We start from the raw sequence: 24,928 nt of genomic DNA, 5'->3' as shown, positions 1-24,928 counted from the left end.
AAGATATTTTGAGTAGAGTTTGACGAATTAGACTTAAGGTTTGTTTGGGATTGATGTTGGACAGTTGTAATTTAAAAATTATAGTACTAAAGTGTTCGGAAATCACTAGCTGCTGTAACTTGAAAATTAAATTGATTTGATTTTACACTTATATAATGAAAAAATTATTATATCTTTATGAATTTTGTCAAAATTATTATTTAAAAATTATTTTTACTAAATAATATTAACTTTATCTCATAGTTATAGTCTTTTTTTTTTTTAAGAACAGTTATAATTTAAAAGTTACAATATCTTAATCCCAAATTGCTCCTTAGATGGTCATTATTATATCACATCATCTGACAAAAAAAATTAAATAAATAAACAATATCCTTTTTGTGATTATGAAAATATTGAAAATGACATTGCCCTCGCAATTGGTGATCTCAAAATCAAAAGTCAAAAGGTGTAATAGATATCAGAATACATCTCTTTTGAAAAAAATTCAGGTAAAGTAATTTTCTACGCGACTTGTAAGACTGGCGCCCAGCATTCCTGTTTTTTGACTATGATTCTTTGACAATAACTTATCACCAGTAATTCAAGCGTCGGCGGCACCTGGCTGTAACACAAATTAGGGCAATTACGTAATGGCGCAGAAAAAATTATAGATGTAATTCTTCAAGTCCCGATTATTGCAAGATAATTTTGTAAATCAACTGTTCAAAACCGATATTTACTCTCTTTTTTTTTTTCTAACAAATTTCACGTATTCTGACATAATATATCAATTTGAAGCAAAAAGAAAATGATTAAATAAAATTTATAAAACAAATAATATACAAATTCCTCAAAGAAGTAATAAGCATAGTGGATAATTTTAATTCTAGCTATATGAGATACACAACTATGGGTAATGTAATTCTAAATTAAGGAGGTCTGACCCATATTATTTATTTATTTTAGAAATTTGACACATATGACATTAATAATGATGCAACATTATCATGCATGTATGTGTGTGTCTATATATAACGATGATATAGATATCATGGCTCTTTCACAGTATCATTCTTTCGAAAAATTTGGTCCTCCCAATTGATGAATATCGTGATGGATTTTCTATATAAATCCATCCACATAATATACTATGAATTTGTCCATATCTCATAGTACCCAAAAACAAACCAAAACAAGCATAATCACCACGTGTTTTAAGGATTTGAGAGAAATAACACACACTCCAGATCAGAGGATATGAATGGAGAAAATAAACAAACAAAAGGGCAAAAAAAAAAAAAAATGAAAAAGAAAGAAAAGAAACAAAGTAACAAGTTTGATAAAATTTACAGTAAGAGCTTTTGCATACGTAATGATTTTCTAAATGCGCGTGCGGACGTAATTAACTTTACTTACACACGAAACTTAATACGATCATCCATTGGCTCGTGCATTATCCTTAAAATCAAAACTCTTCTTAATTAATAAAATATACGATGATATTTGTCTATCATGTGCCCATCGACGCCAGCATGAACAAAAATAATAATAATAATAATAATAATAAAGAAATACAGAGTTAAAATGAGTTTTGCCCAAAAAAGTGTCGACACTCTCGCGTTCATTCTGTAGCAAAAAGCCGCAGCGAAATTTCTCAAACTGCGTCCCCCGCGCCTTCTTTCGTCAAACTATGTCGACACTCTTTGCTTATGTCTTTGCCTTTTTATGTTTCTTCGCCCGGCTTCGGAATCCGCATCAGCCATTTTCATTTTCATTTTCATTTCATTTTCGGACGCCAATACCATTGCGTTTGTCTACGACGGGGCCCGATTCCTTCTCGTGCTTGCTGATTAAACCCCATCACCATCTTCCATACTAATTATTAAAAAAAAAAAAAAAAGCTTTTCAGAATCTCGTTTCTCTTGCCATGTCATTCATCGAGGTGAGTTCGATTCGCTCTTCGGGATCCTAACCGCTGGTTCTGTTTTTTTTTTTTTTTCTAAATTTAAATATCATTTGTTCGTAATACGCCGTCGTTTTTTCTTTGGTTTCTCAGGATCTCTGGGGATTGCGTTTTTTCGATCATTTTAGATCAAAGACGAAAGCTTTTTCCGGTAATTTTGTCAACTCTTCGACTGCAATTGCTTTGTAATGTTACAACCCCTAAGAATCTTTTTTTTTTTTTCTTTGAAAGGTTCCTTTTTGCATGCGGTTTCTGATTCGATGATGAAGTCGAGCTGCGAGTCCTCGGACCGCGAAGACTGCCGTGACGACGCGGCGGCCTTTAATCTCAAATTCGTCGCCATAGCCTCCATCCTCATTTCCGGAATCGTCGGCGTCGCCATTCCGTTAATTGGGAAGCACCGCCGGTTCTTAAAAACCGACGGCAGTCTGTTCGTCGCTACTAAAGCGTTTGCGGCCGGTGTCATTTTGGCTACGGGTTTTGTTCACATGTTATCTGGAGGATCCGAGGCGTTGGATAACCCGTGTTTGCCCGAATTCCCGTGGTCCAAGTTCCCGTTCCCTGGGTTTTTCGCCATGGTGGCTTCGCTTCTGACGCTGCTTCTGGACTTCGTGGGGACACAATATTACGAGAGGAAACAGGGCCTGACCCGGGCTACCGAGGAGCAGGGTCGGGTCCGGTCAGTGGATGAGGACTCGGATTCGGGTATTGTCCCGGTTCTGGAAATTAAGGACCGGAACGTGAAGGTCTTCGGTGAGGAGGAAGGTGGAGGCATGCACATTGTGGGGATGCATGCACACGCGGCTCACCATAGACATAATCATCCTCATGGGCAACACGCATGTGAGGGGCACGTGAAGGAGGCTGGCCATGAACACGGGCAGGGGCTCGGGCATGGGCATTCTCACGGGTTTAGTGATGGGGATGAGGAAAGCGGGGTTCGGCACGTCGTCGTTTCCCAGGTACTTCCGACGTACTTTATTTTCCACTGATTTAACTTTTGTTTGTCTTGATGCGTTTTAACTCTTTGCTTATAGCGTCTAATTGGTGTTGCTTTGGAGTCGGTAACTATATTTAAAGAGTCTGATTATGGCACATAGGTACGAAGGGAGACCTATTATCTTTTTATTTATCTATATTTTCTTTTCTTGTTGGGTATTGAAGTGATATGGGTGGGGCCGGTCAGTCCATGTCTCCATGACTTTGCTTTGGTAGTTTGGCTGTGATTTGTGGAAACAATAATACTAGACTTGGCAAGTAAATTTTTAACAATTTTATTCAAGTGAAATTTCATTCATAAAATGATGGTAAAGTTTTGTTCAATTATTTATTTAAATCATTGTTTAACGAATGTCACATCACCAAAAATTGATTGAAAAGAATTGGACTATTCTTGCCAAAACGGGAATTGATGGATATTGTGATCATCAAATTTGTGCAAGGTAGAGTGATATTGGCAGTGCAATATTTGTATTAGAGACATTACATTTTTATGCCTTATTGCAAATTTATAACATGGTGGAAGATTACAAGCAATGTTGTTGCACTGGTATATAAAACTAATTGATATTTGTTTCCCATTAGGATTAAGTGTTTGCTTTTGTTTGAAATTCTATTGCTAAGAAAGCGAGTAGCGAAAATGTGGGATGCCCGTGACTTAAATGTGGTTAAAGATGAGATGGAGTTTGTCCTAATTGGAAATCTGTTGTTATGTTTGCAGGTTTTGGAACTTGGAATTGTTTCACACTCGATTATCATTGGGATATCGCTTGGAGTTTCACACAGTCCATGTACAATAAGACCCTTGATAGCAGCGTTATCCTTCCATCAATTCTTTGAAGGATTTGCACTTGGAGGTTGCATCTCGCAAGCTCAATTCAAGACCCAATCAGCCACGTTAATGGCATGTTTTTTCGCCTTAACAACTCCAGTAGGGATCAGCATCGGTACTGCAGCTGCTTCAGTTTACAACCCAAACAGCCCAGGTGCTCTGATTGTTGAAGGAATCTTAGATTCAATGTCAGCCGGCATTCTGGTGTACATGGCTTTAGTGGATCTAATTGCAGCAGATTTTCTCAGTAAAAGGATGAGCTGCAATTTTAGGCTTCAAGTAGTGTCTTATTTGATGCTGTTTCTTGGAGCTGGATTGATGTCTTTGCTTGCAATCTGGGCTTGACAAACTATTAGACTATGTCTTTTGGTTATTTATCTCCTCCCCCACCTTTAATTTTTTCTATTGTTTTCAGAGCAACATGAAGAGAAATTTGTTCAATTCTTTCATAAAATTGCTTTAGTAGGGGAAGCATAGGTGCAAGGAGAGAAGCAAGAAATTGTATCCTTAGATTGTGATAATGTATCATTAGGTATGAAAATTTACTCTCTTAATACAGATTGTAGCTGATGAGCAAATTAATAAAGTCAAAAAGTTCTTTAGTGAATCAAATATCTATATATAAAGTCATGTTAATGAAAGCAGCTTTACTTCTCTTACCAAGTGGAGGTGGACTAGCAAGAAGCAAAACAGAAAATTCGTTGCTTGGCATGTGATTTGCACGTGGTTCACCAAATCCCAAAGCGCAAGAACCAAGCGATATTATCTGTGTCCAGGGTTGGGGGGTTGTCTTGTAACATTTTGTGTTAGTGTGGAATAGGAATGGCAATCCATCGGGTCGGGGTCGGGGTCGGGCTTGGCAGCCCGATCTTAAGAAAAGCTCTATCATTTGTGTTTCGGCCCAACCCGATCATAAATTTATTTTTGTACTATTTTATCAATATCTTTTAATTTTATAACTACATCTTAATTTTATTTATGTTACTTTACAATTTTTGTTCTCTTTTTAATTACAATACCATGAATATAAAATAAAAGAAACAATTTTTTTGACTTAAAATAATTCACAACACAACATGCAAAATATACAATATAATTAATTACAAAATAATTTACAAAACAACCAAATTAATAGGAATGATTTTTTACAATTTAATTCCACAATCCAATATTAAAAATACACAATGTAATTTAATTTAAAACACATGATTCAATTCTACAATTATTTATTCCACACACAATTCAATTTCACAAGGATCACAACCATTTTATTTTATTTTTTTAATATAGGGTTGAGTCGGGTTGGGTCGACTTAAGTCCGATCCTGACCGAAAATTTAATTAGGCCTAAAAAGTTTGGCCCGAGCCCGACCTGAAATTCAAAAAATTAGTATCAAATTAATCAAGATTAAAAATTAGGGTCAGATCAAATTGTCACCCCTAGTGTGGAAGAAATATTGCAAAAAAATTGTGAACATCAAAAAAATCCGTAAGATGGTTGGTGGCATTTATACGAAAAAAAAAAAAAAAAGACAACCAGATGAGAACCCATTTTTTAATTTTAATTTTTCATTTATTCGCATCATTTTCAATGCCCTGCTTTTGCGCCGAAATTGATCAATTCGAAGTAAAGTTGTTCATATACAGTAGGGCCGGTTCGGTATTGATGCATGGTTCCTATTTTTATTTTTACTTCTATAATTTAAGTGCATGTTCGGTGGAATAAATTTTAAAAATAAATTGTAAAAACACGCAAAACAAACTCCAGTTGATAGTAATACTAATAACAAGCAAAACACTTTGGTATACAGATTTTCGCCGTTCTTCCAAACCAATTATGAAATAAATTAAGAAACAAAATATATATATATACCTAAAGACTGGTGTCAGAATTCCTGCAAGAGCTTTCAGGAAAGGAGGTTGAAGCTCCATCGAAGAAAGCTCCGAGCCCTCCGGCCGTCAAGGCCTTTCTTAATGATAGGGTCTAGAAGGTGGAGTACGTGTTGTCGAACCAGAGATGATAGCAGTTGGTGGAGGATGGACCCTCTCCTCTGTTGGTGGATGTAATGGACCCTCTGGAATCTCACGCGTGCGGAATAGCACTTTTTTCTGTACACGAAATTTTTTTTTTTTTTCTGGTCATCTACTCTTTCTTCTCTCTCCCTCACCTGAAAATCTTATCTCAAGCTCGCAACTCATCTCTCTCCCTTTCCAGGTTATACATACACGATATTGATTCCTCTTATTATTATTATTCTTATTCTTATTTTTTTTAATAAATTGAACTTGTTCTTTTCTTCAAGGTCATTATCGGAGCGGATAAATTATTAGTGGCAATAGAATTGAAAATTGAAGGTGTTTGATTTTTTTACCTTCACACGTATTTGTGGTTTATGGAGAACTTGTCACTATCATTGATCTCGAATTCAGAGGGGTGAATACTTGGAAAAGACATTTCGAAACTCAAGTTAGTGTTTAATCAATATTAAAAAAAGAAAAAAAAATGGAGAAGTGATTTTCTCTCTCTAAGTATAAACAATACTTTTGGAGGACCAATACATATTTTCTCTTAGAGATGAGTCTCTATTTATAGATGATGAGTGATGTTGATTTATAGTTTTGCTTTGAACCCTCAATCTAACGACATGGGTCAACCATAATTTCTATACAAGTGGAGGTGAATTTGATCTAAGGAATTATTCCACCCATGTGTATTTCCTTACTCATATGACTTTTAGGCGTGATTTCCTTAAACTAATGGATTGCAGAACTAATTCCTCATTCTTGCCATTTTTATAAGCTCCAGGATAAATTTTTCCTTAAGTGTCGTTAGACCAAATTATGAAAGGCTCAAAACTCACGAAAAATATAAATGCAATAAAAAGCAATCAAAGCTCATTCTTTATAAAGAATGAATTGACCTAGGTCCATTCTAAGTAAATGCCCAAGGGGTGGTTCTCTGACAAAACGTAAATGAGTGTATTTACGAAGAGAGACCTAGATTCATTCTTTATGAAGAATGACCTAAGTCCATTTTCTATAAAAAAAATGATCTAGATCCATTCTAAGTAAATGTCCAAAGGGTCGTTCTTCGACAAAATGTAAATGAGTGTTTCTACAAAGAGAGACTTAGGTCCACTATTTATGAAGAAGGACTTAGGTCTATTATAAGTAAAACGCCCAAAGGGCGAGTTTTCGACAAAACGGCTAAGACATTTTTCTACAGAGAGCGACTTAGGTCTACTCTTTATAAAGAATGACCTAGGTTTATTTTAAGTAAAATACCCAAAGAGTGAGTTTTCGACAAAGCGCCAAAGACATGTTTCTACAAAAAGTGACCTAAGTCCATTCTTTATAAGGAATGACCTATGTCCATATTTTTACAAATAATGGCTTTAGATATTCAGCCACTACTTGAAATACCACAAAACCAATCCTCTTTATGGGGAACCAACATAAGAGTCGAAATGCTCGACGCTTATGAAGGCCAAGAGCTCGAAATCAAGACAATTGTTCAAAGAAGACTTGTCATGAACAAGCTTGACACATAATGTCACGTGTCTTTATGCATGAGTTTTGCATACACTTGTCACTAAGACAATGCCATGTGTCATGATGGTACCTCCACCTCATGGATCAAATTGCCTATATAAAGATTAAGACTTCCCATTTGACGGTAAGAGAAAAAAGGGTAAGGAAATGTTGTCCTTCTCTCTCTACAATCAAATTTAAAAAGCTAACTTGAGTATCGGAAGATTATTGTCGGCAACCCTGGCATCCTTTGATAATTGTTGCTTTTTGTAGAACAATTAACAACAAGGAGATATGTAATTTGAGACACTCGGCTCAAGGAAAAAAAATAAGCCACAGAACTCGATTTAAAAGAAAGTTCGAAACACAAATCAATCGATGTATATTGAGCAAAAATTTACATCAATAAGTGTTATTCTCTTAAAATAACTTGGGTGTTATTTCCCTATAATAGTTTTTATTATTTAATATGAACACGTGATATGATTAGATATCTTTTAGAACATGACACCTACAAAAATTAACGATGATTATACGTAGTGGAATTGGAAATGATTGTGCTTGAATGAAATATATACTTGTCATTGTGAAAATGATTGTGGAAGAAATACGTTGCGTTTTAGTTTTTGGTGCTTGTTTTAGCCATCAATTGGAGAGAAATGATTGAGTAGAAGGGTTAGGAAAACGAGCGAGAAAGAAGTTTCATTTCTCTGGTGACAGTTGGGAGTCAGGTTCTATTGATACTGCTGTTGCCCGAATTGGTTGGTTTGCTATTGGACTGAAGGAGAAGCAGAATTAGGCGTTTGGACCTTCATAATGCTTTTTACTTCCTTGATCTCCAAGTGTCTCAAAATATCATTTTTGTTTTATTTTAAGAAAATGAGAATTGAAATACAACATCAAACACGCCTTTAATTTGTTGAATACAGCTGGTTTCTATTGTGGCTTCGAGTTGCAAGCATGCTAGAAAGGCATGGAAGTTATCTCAAGCCCCCTTCAGTTTCGGCTATATGAATTTTCTTATACTTTTCCAGTCTCCCCAATTTTAGAGCATCAGTTGTGATATAAGAATCCAGACACTGTATGTAATTTTTTTTTAATAAATGAATATTAATTATTCAAAATATATATATGGTCTGATAAGTGGTGCATAAAATTGTAACTAATGAAGTTGGCCTGGGTGGACTCTAATTTCTCATTGGATTTGGATTATAAAATTGTAACTGATGAAATTGGCCTGGGTGGACTCTAATTTCTCTTGGGATTTGGATTATAGAATAACTTCAATAAATTAATAATGGTGGACCATATAAAATCTATTAACTAAAGGTGACACTAATTAATCAATAAATTAATAATCTATTCATTTATACAGTGTATAACAATTCAATGAACATGAATAGAATTTAAAATTTATTTTATTTTGTTTATCTAAACAATTGAATATAAATTAATATACAAGATATAATTTTAATTGACAAAAAAATAATTTGATTGTACTTATTTTTGTTGCAATTCGAGAATTCAACCTCTGAGCTCCTATATACAATAAGAAAAATTATAAATGAGATATTAGATTGAAATTTCAAGAAAAAAAGTAACAATTGAGTCATATTTTATTTAATAAAATATCATAATCACGAAATTTTTACAAGGATTTTACAAAAATGTTATCTTATTAATTTATCAAAATTATTAATTTAGCGTCTTAGCCTAAGTTGTGATTGTAAAAAATTATTATATAATTGAAATGATTAATTTATATGTGCACTTGATTTTTTTTCCTCTTTCAAATAGAAGGAAATGACTTGAAGTGTGAAGTTTAGGTTTGAATGAAAAAAAATATTTTGACTTTTATCTTAATGGCAAAATATTTAAATGAATTTCTAATATTCTCTCTCATTAATACTCCTATTAAATATATTTATTTCATATTATATAAATTATCATTTTCTTTTTTATTTATTTATCAGCTTCCATTTTCTTTGTTCAATTCATATTCAACTATCAATTTTATTTTTTATTTTTTAACATGAATGAGAATGTTAAACATGATAAGACTTTAGGTGAATGTTTTTTATAATAGGTCAATATCTTTGCATTTATAATTATTATTTTTATAATAAATTTTGAATACTATTTATTCAGATAATTAAACAATTCTTGGCCGACTTACATAATTAACAAGTGAAAAATCACATTTTATACTAAAAATAACGTTATGTATTATATATTAATGTTAAAAAATACATGTGTTGAATATATTTTTTTATTTTTTTGTATTTTGTTAATGTACACATTATCAGTTTTTTAAAAATAAATATAAGTATTCACAATATCTATAAAGGTATATATGTCAAAATATTAGGGGTGGCAACCTAAGTCAGAATTTATTTATTTGATTCAATTCGATGTGAATTAACTTGGTTTGGTTTGAAAAGTTTGAACCATTTAATAAATGGGTGAATTTGATTAGATTCGTTAATTAAATGAATTGAATCTAGGTTTGAGGGTATTGATTCGTTTATTTGTTTAATAAATGAGTCATAAATTAATCAAACACAATCGATTCATTTAATTAAATTACTTATGTATCATTAATATGTATGATTTTTTTTTTAAATTTGAAGGTTAATATAGTGATTATGAATGATAATAAATTTGTTTTTTGTAGGATACCAAATTGATGGTTTTTTACATTTTATTTTATTTTTCTTTATTAATTATATTTTTGTAAATGAGTTCATATTCAGTTCGATTTGTTATGAATTCATTATATAAGATAAACAAATAGTAAACTAATCCAAATCCAAATTCAATTCATTTTTTAATTTCACTAAATTAATTCGAATCCAGATATTTCAATTAATTTAATAAATGAATCGAATCGAATCCACAAAATTTTGACCAATTCGTCCACTATTCGATTCAAATTCGATTTGTTTATTCGTTTTGATTTCCCTACAAAATCATCTTTTATTTTTTTTAAAAAAATAACTTAACACTTATATTAAAAAATTTTAAAAATTTCATTCATATATATATTTGAATATATTCAAAATTTAGAAAAAAAAAACACTATTTTAATAATTAAGAAAAAGGGACAAACATCCAATGCTCAAAATCGACCAAGAGTACTGATGTTTGGCCTGGGTCAAACCCCGAAAATAAACTAAATGGCGTCGTTTTGTTTTGTTTTGTTTGGTTTTTTGCTTCTCCAAAATGTTGCCATTTCACTTACCATTTCCAAAACGACGTCATCTTTAACTATCGCGAATGGCTGGATTCGCGATTCCTTTCTTTGTTTCTTCCTTACCGAAAAAACTATCGAGAATGAAGAACAAGACCAACAGCAGCTAAGTTTCGGCTGCGAAATTTGTCCTTGAAAGCTGAGTTTAAAGGCACTACACGCTTATTGATTTGTGTTTCTTCTAGTTAGGGTCCTTCTCATTCATACTTCTTTGTCTAATGTTTATTAGTACGAGAAAGCTGTTTGTGAAAAGAGGAGTCACCACTCTTCTTTTCTCTCATTTTTTCGTTAGTTTTAGCAGACATATTCGATTGCCTCAATCTATATTAGAGAGAACATCAAAAGTTAGCTGTGGTGGCTTATGCTTTGGACTGGTATTATCTGAATTAGGGCCGGCTTTACAGTATTAGGGGCCTTAGGCGAACTTTTTTTTTTTTTATGAGGCCTCTTTTTATTTAGTAATTTCAATACTCAATAAAACAATAAATAACTGAAAATCCATTTAAGTTTTTATTCTTGAATTTCAACAAATAATCAAGAAGATTATAAAAATTTTCAAAAACAAAATCTAAAATTTACCATTAGAAATTATACAAAAAGAAGAAAATGAATAAATGAGAATAATACTATTTTCAAATAGAATATTTAGAATAGTAACACATAAAAAGTTGAAATCATGAATTGATGGTTAGATAATGGTTATGGACTTTGTATTTCAAGTAACTATTTTTTTCTTTTTCTTTTTCTTTTTTGAATGAACTAATGCATGTAATAATCTTCATTGTAGAGAAGAGAACAAGAAATTTTTCATCTATAATTTTCTAGATTATAAGATTGTTAGTAGAAATTAAAAGAAATACTCAAAGTCAAAGATTTTAATGTTGAATAATTGAGCTTTTTTAAGAAGTTGAAAAGATAAAAAATTTACTTATTTTTATTAGAAAAACTAATAATAAATAAATTAATGGTTAGACAATATTATTAATTATATCCCTTTAACAATAAGATAACCAATTATAGGTTTTTATATAAAATAATAATTATTATTAATTATATGATAATTATTAATTAGAGATATGTCTAATAGACTTTTCTACCACACATATAATTTTTTTAAAAGATTTTATTAACTAAAAAATTATTACTAATACTAAAAAATTAAGGCCTTTTTAAAATTTAGGGCCTTAGGCGACTGCCTTGTTCACCTATATTTAAAGTCACTCATGATCTGAATGCAAGTCGAATCCAGTATTACATCCTGCAAAGAAACTTTCTACAATTTAAAGGACTGGATCTATTTGTGTCGGAGGAATCGTATATGCTGTACAGAGGTGTATAAAAATCACAGTCTGTGAGTTGGTGTAAACACATCGTATAATCGTATATGCTCAGGCTGTGAACTTTGACGCTTCGTGAGTTCAATTTCGCAAACAAGTTTCGGCTACCAGCGTTGACGGTGACCGTGGTTGTGAGTCCGTCGTGGTGGATCCCGAATGACTGGACCTCGGTCAGGGAAGGAAAGTAACGACAATGACCGTGGCTGTGAGTCGGTCGTGGTGGATCCCAAATGACTGGACCTCAGTCAAGGAAGGAAAGTAACGATTTTTTTTGGTAAGGAATCCCAGGTGAAACGAATTCTTCAGCCAGGAAAGTAATGAATTCTTCTATCTATCTCAGGTGAAACGAAAATACAAAGAGGAAGACATTTACGGTGAGTGAAATATTAAAAAAAATAAACAAAACAACGTCATTTATGCTGCGTTTACTTTTTGGATTAGAGTGGGAATTATGAGGAGTGGGAATCCTTGGATTAGGAGTGTGGAGTGGGAGTGGGAGTAGGGTGTTTACTTAGACTAAATGAAAGTATAGATTGTCAATCAGAATCCTAATTATTTGTTTACTTTATCTTGGATTGAGAGTAAATTATTTTAAATTACAATTTTATCCTTATGTATAGAATTATAATTTGTAATTAAAAAATTAATAAAAAATATTTGGAAAATAAAATAAATATTTTATTATATTTCTAAATTAATAATAATTACTAATATTCTTAATTATGTAAATCATAATTTTTTTATTAATTTTAATTTAAATTATGTGAATAAAAATTATTAATAATAGCAACACAAATGAAATATTATTATTGATAATATAGTACAAAATTAATATTTTTTTAGAATAAAATATTTATGATTATTAATTAAATAAATAATTAATATTTATTAAAATTAATGTTTAATATTATTAATTTAAATATAATATTTATTTATTTTTATTTTATTAAATTTAATAAAATAAATATGATATAATTATTATTTTTAATAAATATGATATTATTTATTTTATTAAATATTATTTATTTATTTTATTATAAAGATAAAATGGAAAGAGAGGGGAGTGGATTCTCACTCCTACCTCCCCATGGGAGTGGGAATCCCACTCCCCACTCTAAAATTAAGTAGGACCCATAAATTTTCACTCCCACTCTCTCCTTTTTTAAGATAAGTAAACACCAAAATGAGAAGAATCCACACTCCACACTCCCACTCCAAAAAATAAACACTACCTTACTTTATTTTTAGTTTATTTTCAGAGTTTGAGCGGGGCAAACATCATTTTCCATCGACCAGAGGTTGTCTTAATATGATATGTATTTTTTTAATTTAAAACAACATGAATTGTCTTTAAGAACTGAAAATGGTATTAAAAGAGGGAGCTTCAGCCTCGCGGTGTCAATATTCACCCAGGAGCGTCCCTTCCGAGAAACTCTACTTCCCATTTCCGAACCAGTGGTATAGAGCTAGAAGAAGCAACGACAGATCCTTTCGCCAATCCAATTTCCCCAACATTTTCCCTGTCTCAACTCACAATCACCGAAATGCCACTCTTCTCCCACCGCCACAACTCCTCAGCTCTTCCCACCTCCACCACCACAAACTCATCCTACTCAGCCAAAGATCAAAAGCTTCATAAGCTTAATTCTAAAATATCCCTGCCCATTCTCCTCTTTTCACTCCTCTCCATCTTCTTCGGCCTCGCTGGCATAATCTTTGCCGTCAACGCCGTCCGCCGCCCCAGTCCCCTACCTGTCTACCGTTGCGGTAGATCCGAAGACACTTTCCGTGCATTCTACTCTTTATCCGACTCTGGAAAACTCCGCGATAATGGAGCTCTCCTTGATCGCCCCAAGCTTCTCGGGTTTGTCGGAATTCAAAGCGGCTTCGGTTCAGCTGATCGCCGGGCCGCTCTTCGCAGCACGTGGTTCCCTTCTGACCCGGATAGACTCTTAAGGTATAAATGCTTCATTTATTTTATCAAAGATTTTTGGGGGGGGGGGGGGGGGGGGGGTTTTAAAACTGAAAAAACATGCTGGGTTAATTTGTCGGAAATTTTATAAAATAAAGCAAGCGCAAGGTTACCGGGATTAGCATTTCGGGTTTGTAATTGGGAAATCCAAAGATGCAAAGAAGACGGCACAGCTTGAGAAAGAGATTGATAAGTACAGAGATTTTATGCTCATAGATGTTCAGGAAGAATATTTAAAGCTTCCTTATAAACGTAAGAGGTGAAGTTCTCTTTGTTATTTTGATCCAAAAAAAAAAAAAGGTGGCTTGTTTGGTAATTTGGTTTCTTCATTTTTGCTATTGTTAGGTTGGCTTATTTTAAAGCAGCTTTCCTGCATTTTGAAGCAGATTATTACGTCAAAGCTGATGATGACATTTATTTGCGCCCTGGTATCTGAAATAATTAAGATAGGCATCATGCATTCTGTGACTCTTATAAATGCGTTGTGACATTATAAATTTATTTTCTTTCAACTTCTTCAGATCGTCTTGCAACTCTTCTTGCCAAGGAACGTAGCAATCCGCTGACTTACATTGGTTGTATGAAGAAAGGACATGTGATCACTGACCCTAAAATGAAGTGGTATATGGGTTTTGCTTATTAAAACTGTTATCTTTCAGATATCTTATATTTTTTCATATGTTTCTTCATTTTTTTAATTATTTTATTAGTTGATTTATAATTTTGAAAATTTCAGGTATGAAAAATCAGGGCACCTTATTGGAAATGAATACTTCTTGCATGCTTATGGTCCTATATATGTTCTGTCTGCAAATGTGGTGGCTTCACTAGCTGCTGCAAGAAATAACAGGTGCATTTGGATAAAGTTTTCATTGGTCTTCATACATTCACATTTGCTTATCTTCTTTTACCTATTAGTTTAAGATTGTACTGAAAAATGACTGAAAATATCCATTAGAACCAACGAAAAGTTAAAATTTCATGTGTCCAGATGAAATTTATTTTATATTTTTTCCCTGTTTATGATGCTGGGATCAAAAGTTCTCATTGCATACATTTTGAGATTTTTTTCCCCTTGAAAATGTTAATTTGACTTGCTCTGCTATTTATGTAACAATGCCTTGTCTGTTCTCTTTCAGTTTTATTTTGTAATCTTTCTTCCTTCTATGCTTTTGTTAATAGATATGTTCTGCTTTTCAGTTTGAGAATGTTCAGCACTGAGGATGTAACTATCGGGTCATGGATGCTTGCTATGAACGTCCACCACGAAGATAACAGAGCAATATGTGATCCTAGATGTACTTCCACATCTATAGCAGTGTGGGATATTCCAAAGTGCTCAGGTAACACAATTTTTGTAACTTGCCCTGCGGTAACTATGTTTCTTATTATCACATGCCCTGCTGTAATTGTATTTCTTACTTTCTCAAAGAACTATCTTGATATGTGATTTTGATACATAAAAAATTAAGATTTGAAAATCCCGCTTTCTGTTTAAGTTCTGATGATCATGTATTCGTTACACATGAAATATGAAGGTTCCTCTTAAAAGTAGTGAGATTGATGGACCGCCAATTGTTAGGGTTCTGTAGGTTTGTTATGATTTTGTATTACATTGAGTTGATGAGATGGTGCGAAGTAAGCTATTGAATACAGGATTTTTGCACATAACAAGTCATGGTAATGTTATAAATTTTACACGTACCTTAGGAATATGACGAGGTAGGATGGCTGTCCCAAGGATATCAAGGTCGATAACCACACTACCTATAACACTCTCTGTACAAGACCCTCTATCCTATTTAGATCTTTCTCCTTATTTGACTGCCATTATATTAAGGATGATGATTATGAGGAAGGAGCCCATTCGGTAGAGCGATGGATCCTCTAGATGCTAGAAAGGTTGCTGGCATCCATGGGGAGCGCTTCTCCATGATTGATTGTTGTTCAATTCCACCAAAATCTTGACCCCGCTGTATGGAGCCACAGCCCTGGCTCTTGAAATCTAGCATCCAATAATCCAAGTGCCTTAGAATGCTGGGGACATGGGGACATGTGGACCCATCAATATGCTGCATGTGTTGTCTAAACTTTTTAGTGGTCAGTTGCTGGGTCCACTACTGGACATCGAATCTTCAGATGCTGATGACAACTTCGCTGCAAGATTCCCAAACATTTGTTGTGGGCTTTAATACAATGAAACACATCTTCAGCAATAAGAGATTTCGTTTACTTTTTACCAACTTTTGTCTGGCATTTTTATCTCGTATAGCCGGGATAGCTTTTTCGGTAAGCTGTTCCTTCTTCATTATTTTTATCTTTCTTTTTAAGTTGATGGATTAGAGGAGCTTGAGATTCATGGGGCCTAAAAACAGATTTGATGCCTGGTGATTATGCATATTTTCACATTTTCTATTATATTACGTTTTTAGCTGATGGTTTAGAAGGAGTTTGAAGCACACTGGACAATGCATTATGCTACAGTGATGACCCCTGAAATCTTGCATATTCATCTTAATTGCAAGTCCTCTGCCACTTTATTTTTTCTCTCTCTCATCTCCAAAACATTCATTGATGCTCATAGTGCTTCTGCTGATTAACCTTGCTTCCATTGAAAGTTCTTTCTGAGTAAGCAATGCTACGGGGAATAGTAAAAGAGTTACTTTCTTGCTTTAATCAAAACTTCTCAAGCCCAATTTCTGGTGGCACAGCCTCCACACATCCACCGACGAAGGCCACAAGCCTAGAACCTTCTTTGATCCTTCTGAATCCTCTATGATGACTGAATTGGATTTAAAATTCTTTAATTAAGAGTTTAAGAAGAGAGTGTACAGGAATTTAATTATTCTGCAAAGTTAACTTTTGAATCCTCCCTAATGACTGAAGTATCATTATATTTCAGGTTTATGCAATCCAGCCTTCAGAATGAAGGAGCTTCACAACATCAGTATGTGTTCCAAGAGTCCTACATTGCCACCAGATGATAGATAATTTTTAACTGAAACCTTGCATGCCACTTGCTAGGCCAGATGAGATGAATTTCTTAAGGCTACATCCAGAATGGTCCCTGTTGATGCTTGTTGTAGAAGCAATGTCCTCCACTAAAAGCATTCCATTCCAATACTTTACTGCTGCACCTGTTGCTATCTTAAAGAATGACTCTTGCTTGAATAGTGTCAGATTACATTTTTATGGTACAGAAGCTATCAACGCATTTGCAGAAGGTACTGCTGACGCTGGCCAATGTAAGTGTACAGAAAATGCATTTGGAGAGGTTTATAGGGGTTACTGCTCATTTGTAGTATTCTGATATATAATAAATTTAATAGTATTGATAATGAGTCTATTGCATAATATTTTCAAAATGTAAAAACGCATTGAGAACAATTATAAATGTATTAGCAAGTTTTTTAGATATTCAAGGTTTTAGTTTTTACATTGTACTATTATCTAATATAGCTCCCTGTAAATTATTTCTCTGGATGCACCACTGATGCTAGATGTTGGAAAACTGTCAGTCACTCACATTAAGTTTACCATGTTAGCAAAAATAACATCAAATTTTGAATGTATTCAATTTTCTACTCTAAGCTTGCAATTTGTATCAATCGTCTACCAAAATCATTGGTCGATTTTGTTTTGAAACAAAAAAGTTTGTTGGGTTTTGATAGTTTTACTTTTTACTATTCTTTTTATTTGATTTTATTATTTATGATGCAAAATAAAAATCCCTTGAATTCAAGAGTGAAATAGTAATTGTACTCAGATTTTATTAAATATTCTAATGGTATTAATATTTTGAGGGGCACGTGAAGGAGGCTGGCCATGGACACGGACAGAGGCTTGGGCATTCTCACGGGTTTAGTGATGGGGATGAGGAAAGTGGGGTTTGGCACGTCGTTGTTTCCCAAGTACTTTAGACGTACTTTATTTTCCACAATTTTAACTTGGGAGTCCCTATGTTATAATTAATGTAACATACACACTCAATAACAACCACATAAATAATAAGCCCACATAATTTATGTAGTTATTGTTGAGTTTGTATGTTACATTAATTGTAACATAACATTTACCTTTTAACTTTTGTTTGTCTTGATGCATTTTAACTCTTTGCTTATAGCCTCGAATTGTGTTGCTTTGGACTCTGTAACTATACAAAGAGTCTGAATATGACACGTAGGTACGAAGGGAGACCTATTATCTTTTTTATTTGTCTATCTTTTCTTTTCTCGTTAGATATTGAAGTGCTATGGGTGGGGCCGGTCAGTCCATGTCTCCATGACTTTGCTTTGGTAGTTTGGCTGTGATTTGTGGAAACAATAATACTAGACTTGGCAAGTAAATTTTTAACAATTTTATTCAAGTGAAATTTCATTCATAAAATGATGGTAAAGTTTTGTTCAATTATAACAGGTATATACGACTAATTGATATTTGTTTCCCATTAGCATTAAGTGTTTGCTTTTGTTTGAAATTCTATTTCTAAGAAAGTGAGCAGCGAAAATGTGAGATGCTCGTGACTTAAATGTGGTTAAAGATGAGATGGAATTTGTCCTAATTGGAAATCTGTTGTTATGTTTGCAGGTTTTGGAACTTGGAATTGTTTCACACTCGATTATCATTGGGATATCGCTTGGAGTTTCACATAGTCCATGTACAATAAGACCCTTGATAGCAGCGTTATCCTTCCATCAATTCTTTGAAGGATTTGCGCTTGGAGGTTGCATCTGGCAAGCTCAATTCAATACCCAATCAGCCACGTTAATGGCATGTTTTTTTCGCCTTAACAACTCCAGTAGGGATCAGCATCGGTACTGCAGTTGCTTCAGTTTACAACCCAAACAGCCCAGGTGCTCTGATTGTTGAAGGAATCTTAGATTCAATATCAGCCGGCATTCTGGTGTACATGGCTTTAGTGGATCTAATTGCGGCAGATTTTCTCAGTAAAAGGATGAGCTGCAATTTTAGGCTTCAAGTAGTGTCTTATTTGATGCTGTTTCTTGGAGCTGGATTGATGTCTTTGCTTGCAATCTGGGCTTGACAAACTATTAGACTATTGTCTTTTGGTTATTCATCTCCTTCCCCCACCTCTAATTTTTTTTTGTAGTTTTCAGAGCAACATGAAGAGAAATTTGTTCAATTCTTTCACAAAATTGCTTTAGTAGGGGAAGCATAGGTGCAAGGAGAGAAGCAAGAAATTGTATCCTTAGATTATGATAATGTATAATTAGATATGAAAATTTACTCTCTTAATACAGATTGTTGCTGATGAGCAAAGTATTAAAGTTAAAAAGTTCTTTAGTGAATCAAATATCTATATATAAAGTCATGTTAATGAAAGCAGCTTTACTTCTCTTACCAAGTGGAGGTGGACTAGCAAGAAGCAAAACATCCACATTCTCACAGCTTTTTGTTCATCAGCGAAAGCAGTAGGAAGATACACATTTTGTTGGTGAAAAATAAGTTAAGCTCTGCTATTCTGGATTAGAACTAAGAAGAGGTTACTTTCATATGCGTAGTATGTGCAATTTGAGTTCCTGCTTGTTTAGATCTGCAACAAATCAAATGGGTAATGGAACATCTCCTTCTTCCTTTTTCTCTGAAGTGAGGAAAGGTAGAATGGTAGCTACATGAGGCCTTCATGGCCTTGAGTATCACTCATAAGGAGTGCTAGGTGATTCTTTTGTCTTCTTCTTCCTTTTGTCCTATCTCAAAGGGGTGGGTGAAGCTTTCAATTGCTCTTTTGCTTTTTGAAAATCCTCCTCGAAAGGTCAGGAGGGGTTGGTGGGGGTTTTCAAAGCAAAATCCAAAATACTACAATAAATATCGTGGGCTAGTGGCTTGGAGATGGAAACGGAAGAGTTAATACGGAAGTGTCAAGCCATAACACTTGAAGGAGAGGAAGCAGACAAATTTATTTTTGCAGGCCAGATGAAAGAAAAGGGTTCCAAAGCTGTTGCTGGTTGTCTTGTGGGAAAAATTCTTTTAGCGAGAGGGGTAAATCGTGAAGGACTCAAAACAGCTTTGGACCAAGCTTGGCGTACTGTTCATGATTTTAAGGTAGAAAGCTTGGGTAGCAACATATTTGTTTTTAAGTTTCTCTCAGAAGCTGATAAAAAGAGAGTCTTTAATGGAGGACCGTGGCACTTCGATAGAGCCTTGATGGTTCTCCAAGAACCAAAGGGTATTGGTAGTATAAAAAAACAATCCTTTTCTCATGTATCCTTCTGGATTCGAATCCATAATGTGCCATTGATGTGTATGGATACTAGCATAATCCGAGAGCTGGGGTCGAGGGTTGGAAAGGTGGAAGACATAGGCATGGATGCTCAGGGTGAATGCTTTGGGGAATTTGTGCGTATCCAAGTCTCGGTGAATATTACAAAACCTCTGAAGAAACTTATAGTCCTAAAGCAAGAAGATGACGAGGACATCCCTTTGCCTGTGGTGTATGAACGATTACCAGACTTTTGCTTTTGTTGTGGATGCATTGGACACCAGTTCAGAGAATGTATGGAGTATAAAGGCCAGCAGAAAGAAAACTTGCCGTTTGGACCATGGTTAAAAGCAGTTTCATTAGCAGACAGAACCAAGCTAAACAGAGCAAAGGAGAAATGGAGTAGAAAGCACGAGAAATCTAGAGAAGAAGTTCCAAAATCGGATAGTGCAGAAATCCCAAACCCGGGTTCACCCAACTTAACCATGGGTCAGAATTTCGGATCCACATTGAATAAAGAAAGCACGGAAAGGGAAGGAGGGCTAATAAAGGTGGGACACGTGGAGAAGGGTGCTGTGACTGTTGACAATTTGGAAGGAAGCAAAAAGAAACTGATGCAACCCAATGACAAAAAGCTGAACGGTGCAGCTGAAATTTCAGATGTAACAGGAATGCAGGACACAAAGGCGAGACTTTTGCTAGAAAAGGAAAATTTAGAGGGAAATGGAAAGGGAAAGAAATCTTGGTGGGCAAAGAAGAAAAACGGGCAAATGAAACGCACACAACCCAAATGAGCTCAGAGGAAGAAGTTGTAGACGAGGGGCTGGAGAAAAAAAAATCGAGGCCCAAATGGAAAAGATGGAAAAGTCAAGCCCGTGACACAAACAAAAAACCTAGTAAAGCTGGGACTGTGGTATCAAAACGATTATGCAGCGAGGTGATGTGGGCTAGTCCGAAAAAGAAAAAAGCCAAACCTGCAAGCCCTGCGAAGGAAGTCTTAGTTGGTAGCCCAACTGAACCCCTCTCAGAAACTCTCAAACTCAGCTGGGAAGTAACAACCATGGAACTCATGGAGGTGCCCGAACCAGTTATGGAGGAATTATCGGCGGAGGCTGGTGGTCAGCCCCGCCGAAAGCAATGAGTATCTTAAGTTGGAATGTTCGAGGTTTAGGGAATACCCGAACATTCCACAAGTTAAAAGACAATCTCCAAAAACATCAGCCTCGAATTATTTTTCTTTGCGAAACGAAATTGGAGTATGGCCACATGATGAATACGGGGAAGAGGCTGGGGTTAGATAATTGTTTTGCTGTAGGTAGAAGTGGCATAGGGGGTGTTTTGGCAATGCTTTGGAATGAGGATTTGGACTTGGAGATTGCCTCTTACAGTAGCCATCATATTGATGCCATTGTCAGAGGGGTAGATGGAAAGCAATGGAGACGGGTATCTACGGGCATCCTGAGGCCGGGCAAAAAAGACATACGTGGACACTCTTTAAAAGACTTGCAGGTCTGTTCACTTACCCGTGGATTTGTTTTGGAGATTTTAATGAAATATTAAACCCCAATGAAAAAATGGGTGGGAATGATAGAAGCTTAAGTATGGTGGCTGAGTTTAGAGATGCAGTGAGGGAGTGCAAGTTGGTCGACATTAAGTGTCGAGGGTACCCTTTTACGTGGTCAAATAGACGTTTTGGACCTCATTTTGTTGAAGAAAAATTAGATAGATTTTTAGGGTCGAAGGAGTGGGAAGCTGGTTTGTCTGAACTGGTTGCTTATAATCTAGATACATGGAGCTCGGACCACATTCCAATTATGCTGAAAGTGCAAACCAGAATCAGGGGAGTGAAGTTTCATCGAAGAAGGAGATGTAGGCTGCATTATGAGGACATGTGGAGCCCCTATGACGATTGCAAGCGTATTGTTAAAGAAGAGTGGGAGATGAAGATTGATTGGGATAAAAAGGATCCAGTTCAATGTTTCAACAAAGCAACAAAAGACTCAATGGCCCGCCTATTGTCATGGCATAGGCAGCATTTAGGTGATAGAAAGAAAAAAGTGGAGCAGCTGAAGAAAATGTTGGTGGAGATGAAGCTTAATCAAGTGCAGTATGAAGAAGACAATGAGATGGTGAATTTAGATAAGCGAATTGAGAATTTGCGGATGGATGAGGAGATTTATTGGAGACAAAGGTCAAGAGTTGAATGGTTGAAGGAAAGAGATAGAAACACCAAATTCTTTCATGCAAAAGCCTCGTCAAGGAAGAAAAAAAACAGAATTTGGGGAATTATGAACAAGCAGAACAGTTGGGTGGAAGATGAGGAAGAGGTGGACAAGCAATTTTGTGATTATTTTGCCGAGCTGTTCACCACATCCAATCCTAATTCAGACCACATCTTAGCTGCCCTTAGAGAGTTAACCCCAATAGTCATGGATGAACTGAATCAACAGTTGGACAGCCCGTTCTCAGCGGAGGAAATTTACACAACCCTATCTCAAATGAGTCCTACAAAGGCGCCGGGATCGGATGGGCTGCCTGCGGCCTTTTATCAGAAGCATTGGCAATTGGTCAGGTATGGAGTTATAAATACATGTCTTCATATCCTAAACAATGGAGGTGACATTGCCCCTTTAAATCATACACATATTGCATTAATCCCTAAGGTGTCAAAACCTTCGAGAGTAACCGATTTCCGACCCATAAGCCTTTGTAATGTTATTTACCGAATAGTTGCCAAAACAATTACAAACAGACTCAAACACATCCTTCACTACGTCATAGCTCCAACCCAAAGTGCATTCATCCCGAATAGATTAATCTCGGATAACATTATTATAAGCTATGAATGCTTGCATAAGATAAGGCATAGCAAGGGGAAAAAACATGGGCTGGTGGCTCTTAAACTAGATGTCAGCAAAGCTTATGATAGGGTAGAATGGCCTTTTCTGAAGCAAATTATGCTGAGAATGGGGTTTTCACAGAGATGGGTTGATCTGATCATGAATTGCATTTCTACAGTCTCTTTCTCTGTTATTTTAAATGGGGTGGCAAAAGGATTTTTTTCATCCACAAAGGGGACTTAGACAAGGCTGCCCGCTGTCTCCATACCTGTTTATTATGTGTGCTGAAGCTTTTTCCAATCTGATTAGACAGACCGAGCATCAAAAGTTTATCCATGGTTTAAATTTCGGCAAAGATTTGACTATCTCCCACCTCCTGTTCGCTAATGACAGCCTGATTTTTGCTAGAGCAACGGCTGACGAGTGTAGAAATCTAAAGAGGGTGTTTGAATGCTATGAGAGGGCTTCGGGACAGATTTTTAACATGGAAAAATCATCCATGTTTTTCAGTAGCAACACAAAGCCGGAACATGTAGCAGCAATAAAACAGATTTTTCAGCTTAATGTCGTCTCTAAGCACGAAAAATATCTTGGCCTTCCATCAATGATAGGGAAAAGGACTAAGGGTTTCTTCAACGAGATAAAGCTCAGGGTGCTCAGTAAGATTTCAGGCTGGCAGCAAAATTTCTTCTCATGCGGAGGTAAAGAGATCCTTATTAAAGCAGTGGCACAAGCAATTCCCATTTATGCTATGAGTGTTTTCAAGCTTCCTCAGGGATTGTGTGACGATATGCAAAAGGAAATAGCCAAGTTCTGGTGGGGCTCATCGAAGGAGAAAAAAAAACATCCACTGGTCTAGGTGGGAGAACTAGTGCCAAGTTAAAATCAGAGGAGGTTTGGGGTTCAAAGATCTCTCCTGTTTCAACCAGGCCCTCGTGGCTAAGCAAGGCTGGAGGATCATCCAAAATCCAGGCTCTCTAGTGGCCAGACTCCTAAAGGCAAGATATTTTAAGCATTCATCTTTCCTAAAAGCAAATTTGGGTTCCAAACCATCTTACATTTGGAGAAGCATTCTTTGGGGAAGAGAAGTGTTGGAGAATGGCTGCAGGTGGAGGGTCGGCAATGGGCAGCAGATAAATATCCATAATAGCAGCTGGATTCCTAGACCATCAACCTTCAAACCCATCTCATCTCCAAATTTACCAAAGGAAGCCTATGTGGCAGAGCTTATAGATGACAACAACTGCTGGAAGGAAGAGCTAATCTATCAACATTTTGGTAAAGATGATGCTGAAATAATTGTTCATATCCCTCTCCCTAGACAACAAAATGGAGATACTATAATTTGGCATTATGATAAGCGAGGGAACTATTTAGTTAGAAGTGGCTATCAGCTAGCTTTAAAGAAAAAGCACCAGGACATTCCTAGTTGCTCAAATCAAAACCCCAGCCAATGGAATATCATTTGGAAGTTGCTGCTCCCCGAAAAAGTTAAGATCTTCCTTTGGAGAGCGGCAAATAATCTTCTTCCCACAGCAGAAAATTTAAGGAAGAAAAAAGTGATGCAAGAGGCAACTTGTCCAATCTGCAAGAAAGAGATAGAGAGCACAGCTCATGCCTTATTGTTCTGTAAATTTGCGAGGAAAGTGTGGAGATACTCTTCCCTGGGAATTGATCTGAAAACTGAAAATTTCCCTGATGTTATTACTTTGCTTCATCACTCATATCATCATCACACCAATCTAAATGGTGAGCTAGTTGCATCATTTTTGTGGGTCGTTTGGAATGCTCGGAACAACTGGCTGTTTCAGGGGAAGTGTGATGATCCATCACGACTGATAGCCAAATCAATGTCTACAGCAGATTGTGTCAAACGAATAAAGCAACCAGAGCACAATTTCTCACTGGAATTGACAAGCATGCAGCAAAGCCAGTGGAGTCCTCCTAGTGAAGATTGGGTCAAAGTTAACGTGGATGCCGCAATGGATGAGCAAAATAATCTT

General features: G+C 35.4%; 4 protein-coding genes and 1 long non-coding RNA gene across 5 annotated transcripts; 4 read left to right on the top strand and 1 right to left on the bottom strand.

The window, feature by feature from the left end:
• The first annotated feature begins 1,578 nt into the window (after positions 1-1,578).
• LOC18054848 (zinc transporter 4, chloroplastic) lies at positions 1,579-4,388 on the top strand. Its single transcript, XM_006450783.2, has 4 exons — positions 1,579-1,924; positions 2,039-2,096; positions 2,177-2,907; positions 3,666-4,388. The coding sequence occupies exons 1-4, from the start codon at positions 1,910-1,912 to the stop codon at positions 4,119-4,121; spliced, it is 1,260 nt and encodes a 419-aa protein (XP_006450846.1). The 5' UTR covers positions 1,579-1,909; the 3' UTR covers positions 4,122-4,388.
• Positions 4,389-5,052: 664 nt separating this feature from the next.
• On the bottom strand, positions 5,053-5,989 carry LOC112095504. Its single transcript, XR_002903877.1, has 2 exons — positions 5,649-5,989; positions 5,053-5,147 (listed from the first exon to the last, which is right to left on the bottom strand). It is a non-coding gene; the product is annotated as an uncharacterized LOC112095504 (long non-coding RNA).
• A 7,734-nt stretch (positions 5,990-13,723) lies between these two features.
• Positions 13,724-19,067, top strand: LOC18054847 (probable beta-1,3-galactosyltransferase 12). The gene is made up of 8 exons (XM_024177366.1): positions 13,724-13,783; positions 13,988-14,117; positions 14,387-14,486; positions 14,602-14,715; positions 15,066-15,208; positions 16,768-16,812; positions 16,890-17,110; positions 18,453-19,067. The coding sequence occupies exons 1-7, from the start codon at positions 13,724-13,726 to the stop codon at positions 16,901-16,903; spliced, it is 606 nt and encodes a 201-aa protein (XP_024033134.1). The 3' UTR covers positions 16,904-17,110; positions 18,453-19,067.
• LOC18055488 (zinc transporter 4, chloroplastic) lies at positions 16,957-18,909 on the top strand. Its single transcript, XM_024177365.1, has 4 exons — positions 16,957-17,139; positions 17,669-17,776; positions 18,453-18,522; positions 18,668-18,909. The coding sequence occupies exons 1-4, from the start codon at positions 16,957-16,959 to the stop codon at positions 18,907-18,909; spliced, it is 603 nt and encodes a 200-aa protein (XP_024033133.1).
• A 648-nt stretch (positions 19,068-19,715) lies between the features above and the next one.
• Positions 19,716-20,879, top strand: LOC112095437. The gene has a single exon (XM_024177364.1). It carries the CDS (start codon positions 19,716-19,718, stop codon positions 20,877-20,879), a length of 1,164 nt encoding a protein of 387 aa, XP_024033132.1.
• Positions 20,880-24,928: the final 4,049 nt, after the last annotated feature.

Source organism: Citrus clementina, unplaced genomic scaffold, assembly GCF_000493195.1.
Source record: "Citrus clementina cultivar Clemenules unplaced genomic scaffold, Citrus_clementina_v1.0 scaffold_1, whole genome shotgun sequence".
In the NCBI taxonomy this organism is placed as follows: domain Eukaryota; kingdom Viridiplantae; phylum Streptophyta; class Magnoliopsida; order Sapindales; family Rutaceae; genus Citrus; species Citrus x clementina.
The sequence above is the reverse complement of the archived record's forward strand: the minus strand, read 5'-3'. Positions and strand labels throughout refer to the sequence as shown.